General features: G+C 40.5%; 1 protein-coding gene across 6 annotated transcripts in view; it reads left to right on the top strand.

Moving 5' to 3' along the window:
- The window catches only part of TENM1 (teneurin transmembrane protein 1), a 761,089-nt gene extending 744,674 nt beyond the window's left edge, over positions 1-16,415 (top strand). For all 6 annotated transcript variants that reach the window (XM_010407691.4, XM_019290822.3, XM_039571802.1 and 3 more), the window contains 5 exons: positions 1,865-2,161; positions 6,318-6,705; positions 7,336-8,556; positions 9,024-9,166; positions 11,216-16,415. In XM_010407691.4, coding sequence (XP_010405993.3) covers positions 1,865-2,161; positions 6,318-6,705; positions 7,336-8,556; positions 9,024-9,166; positions 11,216-11,974 — 2,808 coding nt within the window. In that variant the 3' untranslated portion in view covers positions 11,975-16,415. The remainder of the gene's footprint in view (positions 1-1,864; positions 2,162-6,317; positions 6,706-7,335; positions 8,557-9,023; positions 9,167-11,215) is intronic.
- Positions 16,416-16,652: the final 237 nt, after the last annotated feature.

Below are 16,652 nucleotides of genomic sequence, written 5' to 3'. Positions count from 1 at the left end.
GAATACAAGTTCCAGCCACTCTCAGGAGGCTCCTTACTATGGTTTATATATCTTGGAGGAGTCGTTTCATGAAGCCACTGGGATTTGAAATCAGCTTGTCAATAGCAACATTGAGATGAGTCCTCCTACCCATTTATGATCCTGTCTTGCCTTGAGAAGGGTGTTAAACTTAACTTTAATATAAGAAAATAAACAAATGAGACATAAAATGTGCAATATAAGGGAAGTATTTCAACCTTTTTTTAACTCCGTGAGTTTTCAATTACTGCTGCTTTCCACTTCGCTGCTAATTCTGCCTCTGTTTGGTTTTCATTCTTATTTGTTGTACAGTCTCTGAAATTCAGATTGCAAGCAATTTGTATTCGAGGCTCTTCTGTCTCCTAACTGCATTCTACAATGATAGTAATAGCAATAAGAATATTAAACATGTACATGGAACATACATGAATATGACATAGGGTGTACCTCCTACTTGCTTTTCAGTTAATTTGCCACCAAGAGGATTTGTTTTCAGGTATTTTAAGAAGTTTGCTAAAAATTTTATTATATTAGACTTAAACCATCAGTCTGTATACAAGCAAATGTAGTTGAACTGAGCATCACATTTTACTTGGGCTCCTTAACTATCATTAGAGCATAAATTGTAATAGTTACAACAGTCTACAGGGATATATAGGTATTTTACAGCTATTATAAATGAACACTATTAAAGTTAGACATATGTGTATATAAAACTCCAGAAATGGTTGTTGAAGAAAGAACACCTGCTTCTTCTAGATTCTCAGATTATTTTGTATCTAAAAACAGAAACAGGAAAGAAAAAAAATATTCATTCTAATCACATCTTGAATTATTAAGCAGGGTTTATTAACCATTTACTTGGTAGCTGTGCCTCCAGGTCTCAGAGAGGAGGAAGCACTGAGCCATGCTCTGTGCAGACACCTGTACTGGCATTGTCTGTGCTGTAAGGAAGATAATCATGGGAATAGAGTGATCAGATAAAATGTGGTAGATTAATGCAACAAGCATATTGAGCGTTGATCTGAAAAAGACATGTCAATGAACAGTATTTCATGGTTCTCTAAATTACATCTCTGTTTTAAATGGTGTTTAATAGAGATTGCCCAGTGAATGATGTAAGGAGGCAGATGATGATAGCACTGGATAAATGTATTTTGTCTTCATGAATCTGACTCAGTTTTGAACTTGATTTCAAATTAAGCATTGGGCTGCTGTCCATTTGTCAGACACAGCAAGTTGCTGGTTCCAAATGTGGTGAGAGCTGCAACAAGAAATATGGCTGGTACCAGACACTGCTGCTGCTGGCTTTCAGGAGTCTGGGAGTGGGGTGGTTTTGTGAGGAAGCACAAGGACACTGGTGAGCAGGGTCTGCAGGAGCTGCAAGCACAGCTCTGCCCTTTGCAGCATCAGGATGTGACCTGGGCTGTGAGGGCTGTCCCAGAGCAGCAGCTGACCTGTCAGTGTTCATACAGCTCAAGAGAGGATGTGAGATAGTAGATCTTTCTTACTTTGTGGGCTTAACTACACATCTTTGGCTGGAATCAAGATGTTCATCCACAGCTGAGAAGAAAGAAGTAAAATTCAGGAAAAGGTGAGAGCAGAGGTGAGGGTTTAGCAATGGAAACATCCTGTAATGCCAAATATAGTAACACTGAATGCAAGGAACAATTTTTTTTTTTCCTTCTGTTTCTCATCTGAATCTTTTTTATTTTCTTGTCTTCAGTAAGGCCCAACTCACAATGTTAAACCATTGCTTACTTCGATTAGGACTGACACAGACATGTCTGCATTGGGTGTACTTAGGATGCATTGTGTTCTTACCTTACTGTGCCTTTGTGTTTAGACCCACAACAGAAACCTGCTCTCCATTGACTTCGACCACGTAACCAGAACAGGAAAGATTTATGATGATCACCGCAAATTCACTCTTCGAATTATGTATGACCAGACAGGACGCCCCATTTTATGGTCCCCCATCAGCAAGTACAATGAGGTCAATATCACTTATTCACACTCTGGATTAGTCACCTATATCCAAAGAGGAACCTGGACTGAGAAAATGGAGTATGATCCAAGTGGGAACATCATTTCCAGAACATGGGCAGATGGTAAAATATGGAGTTACACATATCTAGAAAAGGTAAATTATTTAAGAAATGGGGTTTGTGCCAAGATAAAAAATACTTGGGTTTATTATATTATATTATGTTCTATTTATTTATTTTATTGTATTTATTTATTATATTATATTTTGTACTATGTTATAATGCTGCCTCTTGCAAGTGTATTTAAGACTTTTAAAAGAGAAAATGCATGGAATTACATAGCTAGATAAAAATGAATGTGTCTGGATATGCTCAGACCTACATGTCACCTGCTCAAACCTGACATAGTTCAGTTCAGAAGAAAGTTATCAGCACCTCAGGTTTGTTTAATTGGTAGGTCAAAACAACTTTCTGGTCTCAGTCCAAGTTCAAGTGAAGAAAGGACACCCTAACTGCTGAAAATCACATTACTACTCTGGATAACAGTCAGAAAGATAACAGTCCTGAAAGAGAACTTTTTTTCTCTACAAACACAGCTCTTTTAAGTCAAAATTAGGAGCCCGTGAGCACATGCTTACCTATTCAGTGCTGCATTTTAAACAAGGGTTTGACCCTGGGAGGAGAAAGCTTACTGCAGTATTTATGCGGGCCATTTGGGGGGGAATTATTAATATGAAATGAGTTACTGCTCTGCTTTTATAGTGACTTCTCATCTAAATTCCCTGAACATTTTAAGTTCCATGTGTGTCTAGAGGTAATGGTCACAAAATATGGAGATGAATATTGTATAAACCAAGGAGGAACATCTTCATCTGTAGTAACATTTTGTTTGGTCTTGTCTTTCAAAACCAGAAAGCCAATCTGTATTTTTAAGGCTTTCAGAACTCAGCATGAACTCATATTCAAAGTTTTTTAGATAGCAACATCTTGGACTATCCAATACACCTACAAATATACAAAATATACAAAAACATACAAATGTTAGCAGAACATTTTCTCTGAACCTGTAAACCGCGGGAAAAAACTATGGAGGGTGGGGGGCAGGAGAGGTAACGTTGATAGGAGTTATTACACACAGGAAATCCAGTGACTTTGAAGTTACTTGTATATTAAAGAGTTCCAAATGTGTACTTTTAAGATAAACTGTGCTGTACTTATTTTGAATGTATTTAAGCTTGATCCTCAAAAAACTTAAACCTAATCCAGTGAAAAAAAAAAAAACTATCAAGACTGGAAAATGCATAAAAATGTGATTCCTCCTTGTCTGCATGCAGTGTGGTTCTTGCATGTGTTAACAAGATTGGCAAACCCCAGGAGCTTCAGAAGTTTGTTTCAGATAAATTTGTCAGGGCTTTTTTTTGTCTGTATGCTCTTTTGCAAATTACAAGTAAACAGGCATTTCATACAGCTTTCAAATATTTGGGCAATGTGCCTTTTGGAGGAATCTCTTATTTTTTTCTTTGGACCCAATGGACTTTAATTTTGGAAAGATGTATGCTTCTTATCTTTCCAAACCACTTTGTCTGTTCTTAGTTTATGATGAGCTCATAAATTCAGTCGTATAACTTAACACTGTTACTCTGGAATTCTACACAAAGGGCCAATTCCTGATCTTGTGGAGGCAAGTGGCAAAAGCTTACTGGTTCAGTAGCAGCTTGGGTAATGCTGTAACTGTCATTAAAATTATGGAAAGTCATTCACACCATGGACAATAGTCTCCCAGCTATTTAATGTACTTTCATGAGTGTTGTTCCTTGTGTCAAAGAAAGATGAATTCACTGTCAAAATTAGACATTAAAATATAACTTTGTGGCTCCATTAAAGTCAATAACTCATTGTGTTGATTATGTAATGATTGCTAAAGGTTTTCTGAAGCCTTGTAAGAAACAATAATTCCTTACATGAAAAAAAATTTAATTATATAGGTGGTTTCCAATTCATAGTTATTTAATTCTTCATTTTTAGCACTTGATGAGTTAATTGTACATCCTCAAAAATCTCTACCCCTTACAAAATTAGTTCAAATAATTAAGGTTTTAAAAAGCACTACAACATTAGCATTGTAAATAATTCTAAATGATGAGATTCTGTTCCTCTTGTTTTGGTCACTTTCCTCAATTAGTTAATGCTGTTACATAATCTCCTGAATACTCCGAGCTTGCTTCCAAAACCAGACAGACAAAACAGATGAGTGGCTGTGTGTGTCTGTTGGACAGAAATGACATCTAGTGGTGATGCTCAGCATTTGTCTATTCCCAGCAGAGCTCCCAGTAATTGCCACTGGCTGTTTGTCTTGATACACCATACGGTATCAATCATTATGTGGTTGACCAGGCTCTGGTTGCTTTAATAAAATGACAGCTTTTTGGATGTTTTATGAGCTACCCTCTGAAATCCTTTAAAACAACTAGAACCCAATTTGTGCAGAGTTGAAAAATCCTTTGTAATATTATTAGGGTGAATTGGGAATTAATTTTTTTTTCGCTTTATGTATCCTCTAATAGGCGTGAGAGGATACTAAGTCTCCAGCCCTTGTACTGTCTATCTTTTTACTATCCTGGACAAAAGTGAAAAAGCCACAAAGTGCTGTAAAAATGGCACACAGGGGCACTAAAGTTATATTGGGGATGTTTCTGATATTGTTATTCATACTCTGTCAATGGCAGACAGCTTAAAAACAGGCACGGGAGCAGTATATAGAGAGAGGCGTCACAGCAGTGCTAGGAGAGAGTTCAGCCTGTGGTTTACTGCAGACTGGAGACTCTTGACTGAGGGTAGAAACAAAATAAACGCGGCGCATGTTGGAATGGTTGGCGGAGCAGCAATGAAGCAATCAGAAAATGCTCAGTGTGAAGGTCTGTCATCACCAGTTGGCAGAGGGTGACCTGGAGTGGCATATGTTGGTGCTTTCTGGCTGCTGTACAGGTGACAGATGTCTTTTGCCAAGGGCAGGAAGAGACACATCTTGGTCAGTCAGGGGGCTGGGGGTGTGGAGAGGATGGCCAAGGCTGAGTCTATCTCTGGCCCTTTGAATGGGCAGTTGGTTTATTTGTCAGAGAAAAGTGGCTCAGGGCCAATGTTATTTAGCACATTGCAGGGCTGATCATACGGTGTTTTCTTCCCAGAGAAGATTTTTGAGCTTAGAGGAGAAAAAATCCTATTTTCCTGCTTTCTTTCTCCAATACTCTATGACAAAGTAGTCATACCGTTCCGTGTAAGACTTTGTTTTGCATGATGTCTCAATCCTGCAGAAGCCTGACAAATTTGCTTATGCGCCTGGTAGGTTTGAGCTGTGGGCTAAGAGCTAGGCAGTGTCGGTGCTCCAGCACAACTCAGACAAGGCAAGGAATGTGCAGTGCTCTGGTCCAGCCAAGCCACTTGCTAGAGCTAGGGGAAGGCTACACAGTTCCCCCATATCTTTTCATTCTGTGGTTTCATTATCCTTGTTTCAACAGTGACTGTTCACCAGCCAGCTTGTGCTCTGTGACACTGTGACTTTACATGGTGGGTGAGAAGGCGTACAGAACCCAAACTTTAATTATCAATAGAAAAAGTCTGCACTTGCACATTCATCTGCCAGACAAGCAGACCAGATTTCATTAACCAGCCACAATTAACCAACACAGGGCACCCGTACAGAAATTATATTCTTTTTAAACATTAAAAATGAACAATAGAAGTAGTCACACCAAAGAATCTGCAGACTATTTTCATCCATCTGTAAGCATGGAGATATTATGAACTCTGGGGCAATGTATATTTAAAAGAAAATATACAGGAAAAGGGGTAGGTCTATGCTGGAAATAAGCAGAATGCCAATAAAAGCTAAACACCTTGTACACGCACAAAGTTTCCCCTTTCCAGCTCCTCTAGACACATCTGCTGGTGCAGATGCTCTGCCTGTGTGTGAGGAAGAAGTTCTCTCTGGTTTTGCTTCCTGAGAGTATGCCCTAAATATTTCAAAGCAACATAGCACGTCAGCATGAGGCTGAAATGCTGCTGAGAGCCACATCTGCCTTCCAGTTTGGAGGCCTTTACCTCTAGACTTATTATGATTCTCCTCCTGTTTTGTACCACCTTGCTGGCCAGATCTCCTGGAGCTGAAAGCTTCACTTGGAATTGTACAGACAGTAAGAGCAAACTACAAGAGTGAGTGGTTGTTTCAGCATTTCCATAACCTTCAGGCACTCACTAGATGGATCCCCATGTGCTTGATCCGCCCCTTACCGTGCCATTGCTGTTTGGTTGCAGTCCGTGATGCTCCTGTTGCACAGCCAGCGGCGCTACATCTTCGAGTACGACCAGTCGGAGTCGCTGCAGTCGGTGACGATGCCCAGCATGGTGCGCCACGCCCTGCAGACCATGCTGTCCGTGGGCTACTACCGCAACATCTACACCCCTCCCGACAGCGGCGCCGCCTTCATCCAGGACCTCGCCAGGGATGGGCGGCTGCTGCAGACCTTGTACCCTGGCACAGGGCGCAGGGTCCTGTACAAGTACACCAAACAGTCCCGGCTCTCCGAGATTCTGTACGACACTACGCAAGTCACGTTCACCTACGAGGAGTCTTCTGGGGTTATCAAAACAATACATTTAATGCATGATGGGTTCATCTGTACCATCAGATACAGGCAGACAGGTTTGTCTAACTGTGACTAGTTTGCTAAAGTTTTTGGCTCCTTAAAACGTGACACTCATTCCTCATTTGCAGCACCCTGATCCTGCACTTACCTGGCATGAAATTCCATTATTTTTATGTCTGCAAGTTCTTATATTTTATGTTCCAATAGAAAAATATATGTGTATGTCTCTGTGTCTGCGTCCATAGGTGAATATAGCTGTCCCATTTGAAATACAGTTTTCTTTTTATTGCATGGTATGGAATAGCTCTTAGAATATTTTGTTGTTTTTATTCCTCTGTGTGGATATTTGCTAAATACTAAATCAAGTTGGTTTATTGTTTGTATTTTCGAGTTTCCCTGTTTACACCATAATATAACATAAATTCAAAAGGACTTTATATGAGGAAAGAAATCACCATGTGAAATAAATTTAGTTTAGAATTATCTTGTAAGTAAATAGAAATCATAATTATGAATAAAACAGCATTCATTTAGACAAATATTAATAAAATATAAATAATTCGTAGAGCAAGCATTAATAAAGGTTTGTGAGAGAACAGTGTAACATATTCTGTAGGGTGAGTAAACCAGGGACACAATTCATTATTTTTCTTACTTTTCCTCTTTCCCCTGTTTGTTTTGGACAGGTCCACTTATTGGTCGCCAGATCTTCAGGTTTAGTGAAGAAGGGCTTGTGAATGCCAGATTTGACTACAGCTATAACAACTTCCGTGTCACAAGCATGCAGGCGATGATCAATGAGACGCCCCTTCCCATAGATCTGTACCGTTACGTCGATGTTTCTGGCAGGACTGAGCAATTTGGAAAATTCAGTGTCATTAATTACGATTTAAACCAAGTTATAACCACCACTGTGATGAAACATACCAAAATCTTCAGTGCCAACGGCCAGGTGATTGAAGTACAGTATGAAATTCTCAAGTCTATTGCTTACTGGATGACCATCCAGTATGATAACATGGGTCGCATGGTGATCTGTGACATACGTGTGGGTGTAGATGCCAATATAACAAGGTATTTTTATGAATACGATGCTGATGGTCAGCTCCAGACTGTGTCTGTGAATGATAAAACCCAGTGGCGCTACAGCTACGACCTTAATGGCAACATCAACTTGCTGAGCCATGGGAACAGCGCGCGCCTCACTCCTCTGAGATACGACCTGAGAGATCGCATTACCAGGCTTGGGGAAATTCAATATAAAATGGACGAAGATGGTTTTCTCAGGCAAAGAGGCAATGAGATCTTTGAGTACAACTCTAATGGTTTGCTGAACAAAGCATATAACAAAGTGTCTGGCTGGACTGTGCAATACTGTTATGATGGTCTGGGAAGACGAGTTGCAAGCAAATCAAGCCTAGGACAACACTTACAGTTCTTTTATGCTGATCTCTCCAACCCAATAAGAATTACTCACTTGTACAATCACACTAGCTCAGAAATAACATCCCTATATTATGATCTGCAAGGTCATCTCATTGCAATGGAATTAAGCAGTGGAGAAGAATATTATGTTGCTTGTGATAACACTGGGACACCTCTAGCTGTGTTTAGCAGTCGAGGCCAAGTCATAAAAGAAATTTTGTACACCCCATATGGAGAGATATACCAGGACACTAATCCAGATTTTGAGGTTATCATTGGTTTTCATGGAGGACTCTATGATTCTCTTACTAAATTAGTGCATCTGGGTCAGCGGGACTATGATGTCATTGCTGGTCGGTGGACGACACCAAATCACCATATATGGAAGCACCTGAATGCTGTCCCACAACCATTTAATCTCTACTCATTTGAAAATAATTACCCAGTTGGAAGAATCCAAGACGTTGCTAAGTATACTACAGGTAAAAGTAACTGTCTCTCATGAAAATAAAACTTTTTCTTGAATTGTGGTATGGATTCAACATTCCGGAAATCTTTTGCATACAAAAAGTCTCTAATCTTAAATCTCTTGAACTCATTTCTTTAATAGATTGCATCTTATGAACCTGATCTGTTTTCTTTAGCATTTATGGTAACCAAGAAAATAATTAATAGCTGCTTCTGTCAGTGCTAAAATTAGGGGAAGAATGGAGGCGGCTTAATTTGAATTTTTTCCATTATAAATAGATAGAAGGAACACTATTGATTTGAGTGTAGCTATGCTTTGTAACCAAATAATTTCTTTGCTACAGTAAATGCTGTAGCTAGTACAGGAAACATAAATTGATGTGAAATCATTTTTTCTGCGTAGCTGGAATTTCTGCAGACTACCTTCACTTTTCCTAGGATTTATGTGCCTTTTTGCCAGTATCCTTTTCTTGTTTTGTAGACATTGGAAGTTGGCTAGAGCTGTTTGGTTTCCAGTTGCACAACGTGCTGCCTGGATTCCCAAAACCAGAGATGGAAGCTTTGGGGACAACATATGAACTTCTACAGCTTCAAACAAAAACCCAGGAGTGGGATCCTGGAAAGGTTAGCACACATTCTCTTCAGCTGCTTCTAATACTAAATGAAGGAGTTTTAATAGAAAATATTGGATACCAAGGAAACAGTGTGACTGTATCTTTCAATGTAATAGGCAAGGCAAATTGTTTAAGAACAATAGAAACTTTAATGTTGTCAATCATGTACTGGCATCAGAGTGGAGGAGAGGTTTAAGGAGAAGCTTTTAGCAACACAGTGAAGGAAATTTGTAGCTATTTATAGAGAAAATATCCAAATTTGAGGTGCAGGATAGGCAAAAGAGTAAAAGTGTTTGTGCAAATATTGAAAAAAACAGAGAAATTCTTATGGAATTAAAAAACTAGAACAGCAGATTTTCATCTTTGTTAGCAAAGATGCCACAAGCACTGGAAAATCACTGAGGGTATAAACAGCTTTACAACTCAGTGTCTTTGCATAATTATTGCGGGAAACAGAAATGCTGCTGTGTATTTGTAAGGGGTCTGTAAATCTTAGCCTTACTCCAGGGCTTATTTTCAGTAACAATGAGCCAGACAGCAGCTATCAGAGTCCAGCAATCAATGTGACTGCAACAGAACCAACTACCAATATTCTGAGCGGGCATTCACATTTCGCATATGAGCACTTGTTGACAAAGAAATATGATTTTGTAAAGATGCCTTTCCTCTATTGTAGTCAGGAAAGGGAAGGAGAAGCATAAAGCATTGAGAGTTCACATGCACGTTCCCAGCATTTAAGACAATTACCATCCCCCAAACGCAGAAGGCTGGAGGGTCGGAGCTCATGCCAGATGTAGGAGCATGTCCATGGAAAATTATCACTGGGATGTGAAGCTTTTCCAAGGTACAGAAAAGATGTAGTGATAGGTGTAGTGTTGAAAGACAAAGAGAAGACTAGAGTGAAGTTTCTTCTAGCTTCTACAAGCAGCAAGATCTACAGATGTGACATGCTTGCCTATTGTTCTAGTGTCTCAAGACCTTCATAACCTGCTTTCCTTAAAGAATGGGCTATAAAATTCATTACCATGTGTCTTGGGGTGACTTTATTATGTGTATCCCCTACGCCCAGAAATTAATTCTTGTGCCTTTCTATGCATTTAAACTGAGCCTGAGAGGAGGAAGGAAAAACTGAGCAAAACTTTTTCAAAGCAGTTTGCAGCTTGTTCAAGGTCACACAGAACTTTTTTCCAGCTGAGGCAGGGGAGCAAGGAAGCACCCAGCTTGCAGGTTTTTTTTCCAGTCAGCTTTCAGCCAGTTTTTCAGTTTCCTTTTCTCCAGAGAGAGACTGAGAGTTGAACTTTTTTTCTTTCCCTGGAATTCTGGATTTTCTCCCTTTTCTGCTGGACTGCTCCAATATCAGAGCACATCAGGAGAACTTTCCACTGGGCACAGAGGGCCTGGCCCTGGGCCAAGCCCCAGCTCCGAGGAGGCCTAAGGGAGGACTCTTAACACTTTCCCAGGTTTTTTCTCCACAGTCAGAAATTTTTATTAATTAGCATTATTTTCCTTTTCCCGTGTGTTTGTTATATAAATAGTTTTTATCTCTTTCACTTTCCTTAGAGGAAAATTTATTTTTTCCCAAACCTAGTGGGGGAGGGATGGTTGAGACCTGCCTTCTCTCAGAGGATATATTTCTAAATTTGGCCAAACCAGCACACCGTGGTTCTACAGAAGATGTAATTAAACTCACAGGGACTAAGCAGAGCCACGTGAACGGGCATAGCTTTGAGTTCAGGTTTCTCTGAACTGCTAAGGGCTGAAAAACCAGCCATTAGAGTAACAGTTCTAGGGGAGGAAAAATAAAAATAACAAATAGAAAAATAGCATTTGTGCTAAACACATTTCCATTTGTTTCCTAGAAACAAGGAGTCCAAGAGACAGAAAGCACTGCCATAAGTGATTAAAAAGCCTGTGCATATGCCCAGGTTCTGTAGGTGTGCACAATACTTTCCAAAAATGGAAGATCCATTCTAAGGAATTAAGAGACAAGTAGGGTTAGATACAATGATGAATTGCAAGGTACCTTGCCTGCAAACTTGATTGTTATTTTCTTTTCCAGACTATCCTTGGCATTCAATGTGAACTACAAAAGCAACTCCGAAACTTTATCTCCTTGGACCAACTTCCTATGACACCCAGGTACAGTGATAGCAAGTGTACTGAAGGAGTGAAGCAACTGAGATTTGCAGCTGTTCCTTCAGTATTTGGAAAAGGCATCAAATTCGCTATAAAGGATGGTATAGTGACAGCTGACATTATTGGGGTGGCTAACGAGGATAGCCGGCGCATTGCTGCCATCCTCAACAACGCTCATTACCTGGAGAACCTGCATTTCACCATTGAGGGCCGGGACACCCATTACTTCATCAAGCTGGGCTCTTTGGAAGAAGATTTGGCCCTGATTGGCAGCACCGGAGGGCGCCGCATCCTGGAGAATGGCGTCAACGTGACAGTGTCGCAGATGACATCAGTGATCAACGGCAGGACTAGGCGCTTTGCCGACATCCAGCTCCAGCACGGCGCGCTCTGCTTCAACGTGCGCTACGGAACCACGGTGGAAGAGGAAAAGAACCATGTCCTGGAGGTAGCCAGGCAGCGAGCTGTGGCTCAGGCCTGGACTAAGGAGCAGAGGCGGCTGCAGGAGGGGGAAGAAGGAATTCGAGCGTGGACAGATGGAGAGAAACAGCAGCTTTTAAGCACTGGACGGGTACAAGGCTACGATGGATATTTTGTTTTATCTGTGGAGCAGTATCTCGAACTTTCTGACAGTGCCAATAATATTCACTTCATGAGACAGAGTGAAATAGGCAGAAGGTAACAAAGAAAATCTCTGCCTTTGCATCACCAAAGACTGCCTGTTTTTAAACGTAAAATGGTATATTGTATTGGTTTTTCTAGATCAGAACTCTGTATATATAAATATAGAGGAAAAAACATATCCAACTGCCTTTAAATGTGACAGAAGATGGTATTTTAATATTGTTTGTTAACTCTTTGAGAGATGACAGTGACAATTTTTAGTTCTTGTGTGGCAGTATTCAAAAATTTCAGAAGCAGAGTCCTGCAAGCCGAGCAGCGCGACCTGCGCGCGAGGTGCCTGGGGTGACACCGCACAGCCCTGCAGGGTAGGGGTGAGTGCCACGTGCTCTGCCTTCTCCTAAAGAAACACGACTTTTTTGTTGTTGATTTAATAATTCACCAGTTATTTAAATGGTTACAGAGCCTGATTCTGCAACCTGTATTTACTGGGTGGCTTTTATCCCAGTGAGATCTCCCATAAGTTCGAGGGATTGCATACAGAAACCAGACTGTGTATGGAAACTTCGCAGCTGCTCACCAACCCCACACATGTTCCTCAGAGTTAAGAGCTAAGGGATTTCCTAACCTGGGAAATCTGACTTGGGTTGGCTTCAGTATGTACAAGGATGTCCCCTATGGCCTTTGCTCAGTTGTGGCCGCCCCTCAGCTGCTCCATGCTGAATATCACATTGTGTCCACTCGTGCATGTCAGGCCTCTCTCCCAGGGTTTCCCTCGGCACTGGGATTTACTAGGGTCTGGCAGTACACACACAGCTGCCAGTCTGCTTGGTGGCACCATGTTGGTCAGGCTTCAGCCAGAGATGGGGTAGCTAAAGCAGGCTTAGTGAGCACTGTAGTCTTCAGGAGGCTCTTCCCTGGCATGTGTGTTCCAGGCTGGACTTTAACCCAGTGCTCTGGGGACAACCCAGCTGGGAGCCCTCACAGAGCAGTATCAGGCCATGCAGGATTGGCCCTGTCTCTAGTCACTGGGCCAGGACTTGCCTTCACACAGATGATTTGGAAGTTGCAGTGTTGTTGGGTTTAGGCATCGTGTTCTTTTCATCTCAAATTAATAATCCTGTTGTAGTACTCATTTTTTCGAGTCTGAAGAAGATTGGTGGGTTGGGAGTTGATGAACCTAAGTGTGGGTAGTAAATATGTTGATAAACGTAGAACATTTCGGGGATGACTCTTCACTTTTCAGCTCAATATCTAGAGCACATAGAAAAGCATTATATTGCATGGACAGAAATTTTTATTTCCCAAGGTATCATGCACTACTGGCACAGTTACTTCATAGCAGAGTAGGTGATCCTTCCTCCAGCTTGTCATTTTTAAAAGACCTGGTTATCAGGAGGTGGGGGAGGCACACAGGGAGGGGGGGATGGGCAAGCAGTTTTCCAGAGGGATCTAGAAGTCTTGTTACAGAGCCTGTGTAGCCATAACAGTGAAGTTATTGCACATTTCTTTCAGAACAGACATAGTCAATATATTGAAAAGATTTCTGCTCGTATTTACGGAAGCCAAAAAAGTGCATTCTTTATCTTTTTCCTTTTTTTCCCCCAGTTTTCTTTTTTCCTTTGTTTTTTGGGCAAGTGGAGCAGACTGTACCCAAGTTAGAGATGAGCCTGAATTGGCAGCTGAGACCTGAGCCCCTCCCTGGGGTTTGATCTCAGGTCTCAGCCTCACCCCGTTACCATCTCTTCCCAGATTCCTTTTGCTCCCCTGGGAGCCAGCGCAGCTTTGGGGGGTGCAGGATCAGGCTGAGTAGGAGCCTGGGCGCTGAAATCCTCCTCTGTCCCCAGCCAGGGGGAACTATGGACCAAAATCTGCACATACACCTTGTGATCAGGCTCATCATTAACTAATGTACAGAACAGAGAGCTGGCAATATCCAGGTTTGACAACATCCAGGTTTGACAGCTCAGATTTCTGTAATTTTCCATAAAATCACGGAGAATTTGAATACCTCCACACTAGCCTAAAAATGGACCTTCAAATCCTTGAGCCTCTAATACGCTTTTAATCAATGGAAGAATAATTTATGAATTGTATATAGAGAGTGCATTCATAAATGTGATGATGTATTTTATCACTGATCCAAGATGTCAATATTAGAGTCTATTTTACTTATATTTTAAGTAATTATACTTTTTTGCAATTCAGTAATGAGGATCATTTTCAAACTGCTTTAAATATCCATTATAAACAAATATTTGAAGCTATTAGAGTTACCTTGAACTGTGCATTTCTAGTATGTAATACATATTTAGTTAGCTTGTGCCTTTAGTTTCTTAAAGTTATATTTGTATTATATGCAGGAAATGCACTTTGTATTACCTACAGCTGTGGTTTTTAATACTGCCTTGATTACTGTTGTTCTCATGTTATGCCAAAAGGTCGAAGAGTGAAATGTGTTACAAGTTTGTCTTTGAAAGTAGATTTGGCATTTTCCCATTTCCTGGGTGCGGTCTAATGTACATTTTGAATAATATTTCTTATGAGAATATGGTTTTGTTAAGACTCACGTGACATTACATGGCCCAGTTACAAAAGCAGAAAAAATGCCTTCATCATAACAGTTTCTTAAATTTAGGAAACTAAATATAAATGTCGTGTTGAGATGACAGTGCTCAAGAAATGAGTTATTGCTGAAAGAGCATGGGGGAGATTGAAGTCATATCGTAGCTATACATGGGCCAGCCAGCAGTGATTTGTGAGAACTACATGAACAAATAGCTTTGGACCATCTTGATCATGAACAACCTCAGATGGAGGCAAGGAATATTTAAGTCTCCATTTTTTTTCCTTAGTAGTTAGAGCAATTTCTCAGTGGGTTTTTTGGTGGGTTTGGGTTTTTTTATATAATTCTCCATTTTCTTCCTTTTTTTTTTTAATTTTGTATTTTGCACTATAACCTAGAGACCCAGTTGAGAAAAAAGAAAAACAATCGTGTGGAAATTTTTACTGTTATTTAGATCAGATAATTTGATGCTAGCATTCTGCACTGCAAACAAGGTTCTGAAAGAGGGAAAAATAATATCAAATAATTAAAAGAAAGTATAAATTAAAATAAAAATTTTAAAAATACACTATTGCACACTATCCTGTAGCAAAGTACCTACCATGAAAAAAAATGCTATATTTTTAATGACAGCTAAACAAATAGTGTGTACAAGTAACATTTCCTTTGCTTTCATATTTATTTAGTAAATCTAGAACATTTCAAAGTTATAAATATATATATATAGATATCTATGTAGAACATAGCCAAATAAATATATATGAACTGGTCAATGTGCAACTGGGTATATACACCTTGGCTCTTTGGTTTAAGCTCTCTCGCATCCCTCAGCTGGGCCCTGGGCAGAGGTGGCCTCATGCCCTGGCCGTGCTCTGGGGTCCCACCCTGCACCCCCTGCCCACAGAGCCCCCGGCAGCGCCCAGGGCTGGGCCAGGGGCAGCAGCTCCTCCAGGGTGAGCGATGGGCACTGTTGGAAGTCAAGGTGCTGTTCCAAAAGGGAAAGTGGTTTAGGCAGAGGAGCTCGTGGTTTAACCGAGCTGAAGGAGACAGGCAGTGCCCCGGCGTGTCCCTGTATCCGGGGCATTTGCCGGGGTGCAGCTGATCCGACGCAGTGACACCCAGGTGACACCAGGCTCAGGCTGTGCCGACAGTCCCAAGGGTTTTCCCATCAAACACTGGCTGTTATTTAAACCTCTCCTTGATAAAAAACATTGCCAGGTTGAAAGCACTCTGACTGCCAGAGGAATCACTTCCAGGCAGAAACTGGGAATGGTGGAGTTGGACTTGCTGTGGATTTGTCTGGGCGTTTGTCACCTGGCATTATTTGTCTAAGGAAACGTGTTTGACAATTTCCAGTTTTTCCTTAGATCTCGTGGTGGACTTTAGCCTTTTAATAAATGTTAGTATATCAGATCGTGTCCTTGACAGTATTTTACTTGTATGAACCATGATAAAACATTAAAATCTTCATACTCTTCTGGCAGAAGTGTCAATAAACAAGAACGAGAAGCATAGCATACGATATATGTCAAAGTAATGTTCCTTTTTAGCTTTCTCATCAACAGTAAAAAATGTTTACAATGTATGCCAAGATCTTCACTTTCTGTCTAACACCAGTTAGAGGTTCTGATCTTACAGAAATTGTGTTATAATGGCCTCAGCCTCGTTGCTAGGAAACAATAGATCCCAATTTTTTTATTCCTGCTCTAACTCCTGTGCTGAATAGTGACTGGATACTGTACAGGTTTATGTTACATGGCTGCAGTTAAATGGTCTGATGCATTTTGCTCTGGGTTTCAGACCAGAAGCATGCATTTTCTACAAGAACATCCCAGCAACACACTGTAAATATTGAAAGTTAATATATTATGTGTCAATATTTGAAAAAGAAAGTACTTTGACTATTTCATTTTTAAAAAATAAAGGTGCAAACTTATGGCGTGTGATGTTGTCTTTGTTTACATCAGTTTACATCAGTATTTGCGATATTCTGGTCATGTCAGTAAAAGGTGCTTCCATAGAGCTAAGTAAGGACTTCAGCCAATCTTGATTGATTCAAAAGTTGGGGACAGGATGTTGCTTAGCAAAATTTAATTTTACGTCTGATTCACCAAAGTTCATGCTTATAACTCTGCAGGTTTCGCTGCTGGTAAAATCCCAGCCAGTTTCTGGG

The sequence above is a fragment of the Corvus cornix genome, chromosome 4A (assembly GCF_000738735.6).
Source record: "Corvus cornix cornix isolate S_Up_H32 chromosome 4A, ASM73873v5, whole genome shotgun sequence".
Classification (NCBI taxonomy): Eukaryota; Metazoa; Chordata; class Aves; order Passeriformes; family Corvidae; genus Corvus; species Corvus cornix.
This window is presented reverse-complemented; position numbering and strand designations above follow the sequence as displayed.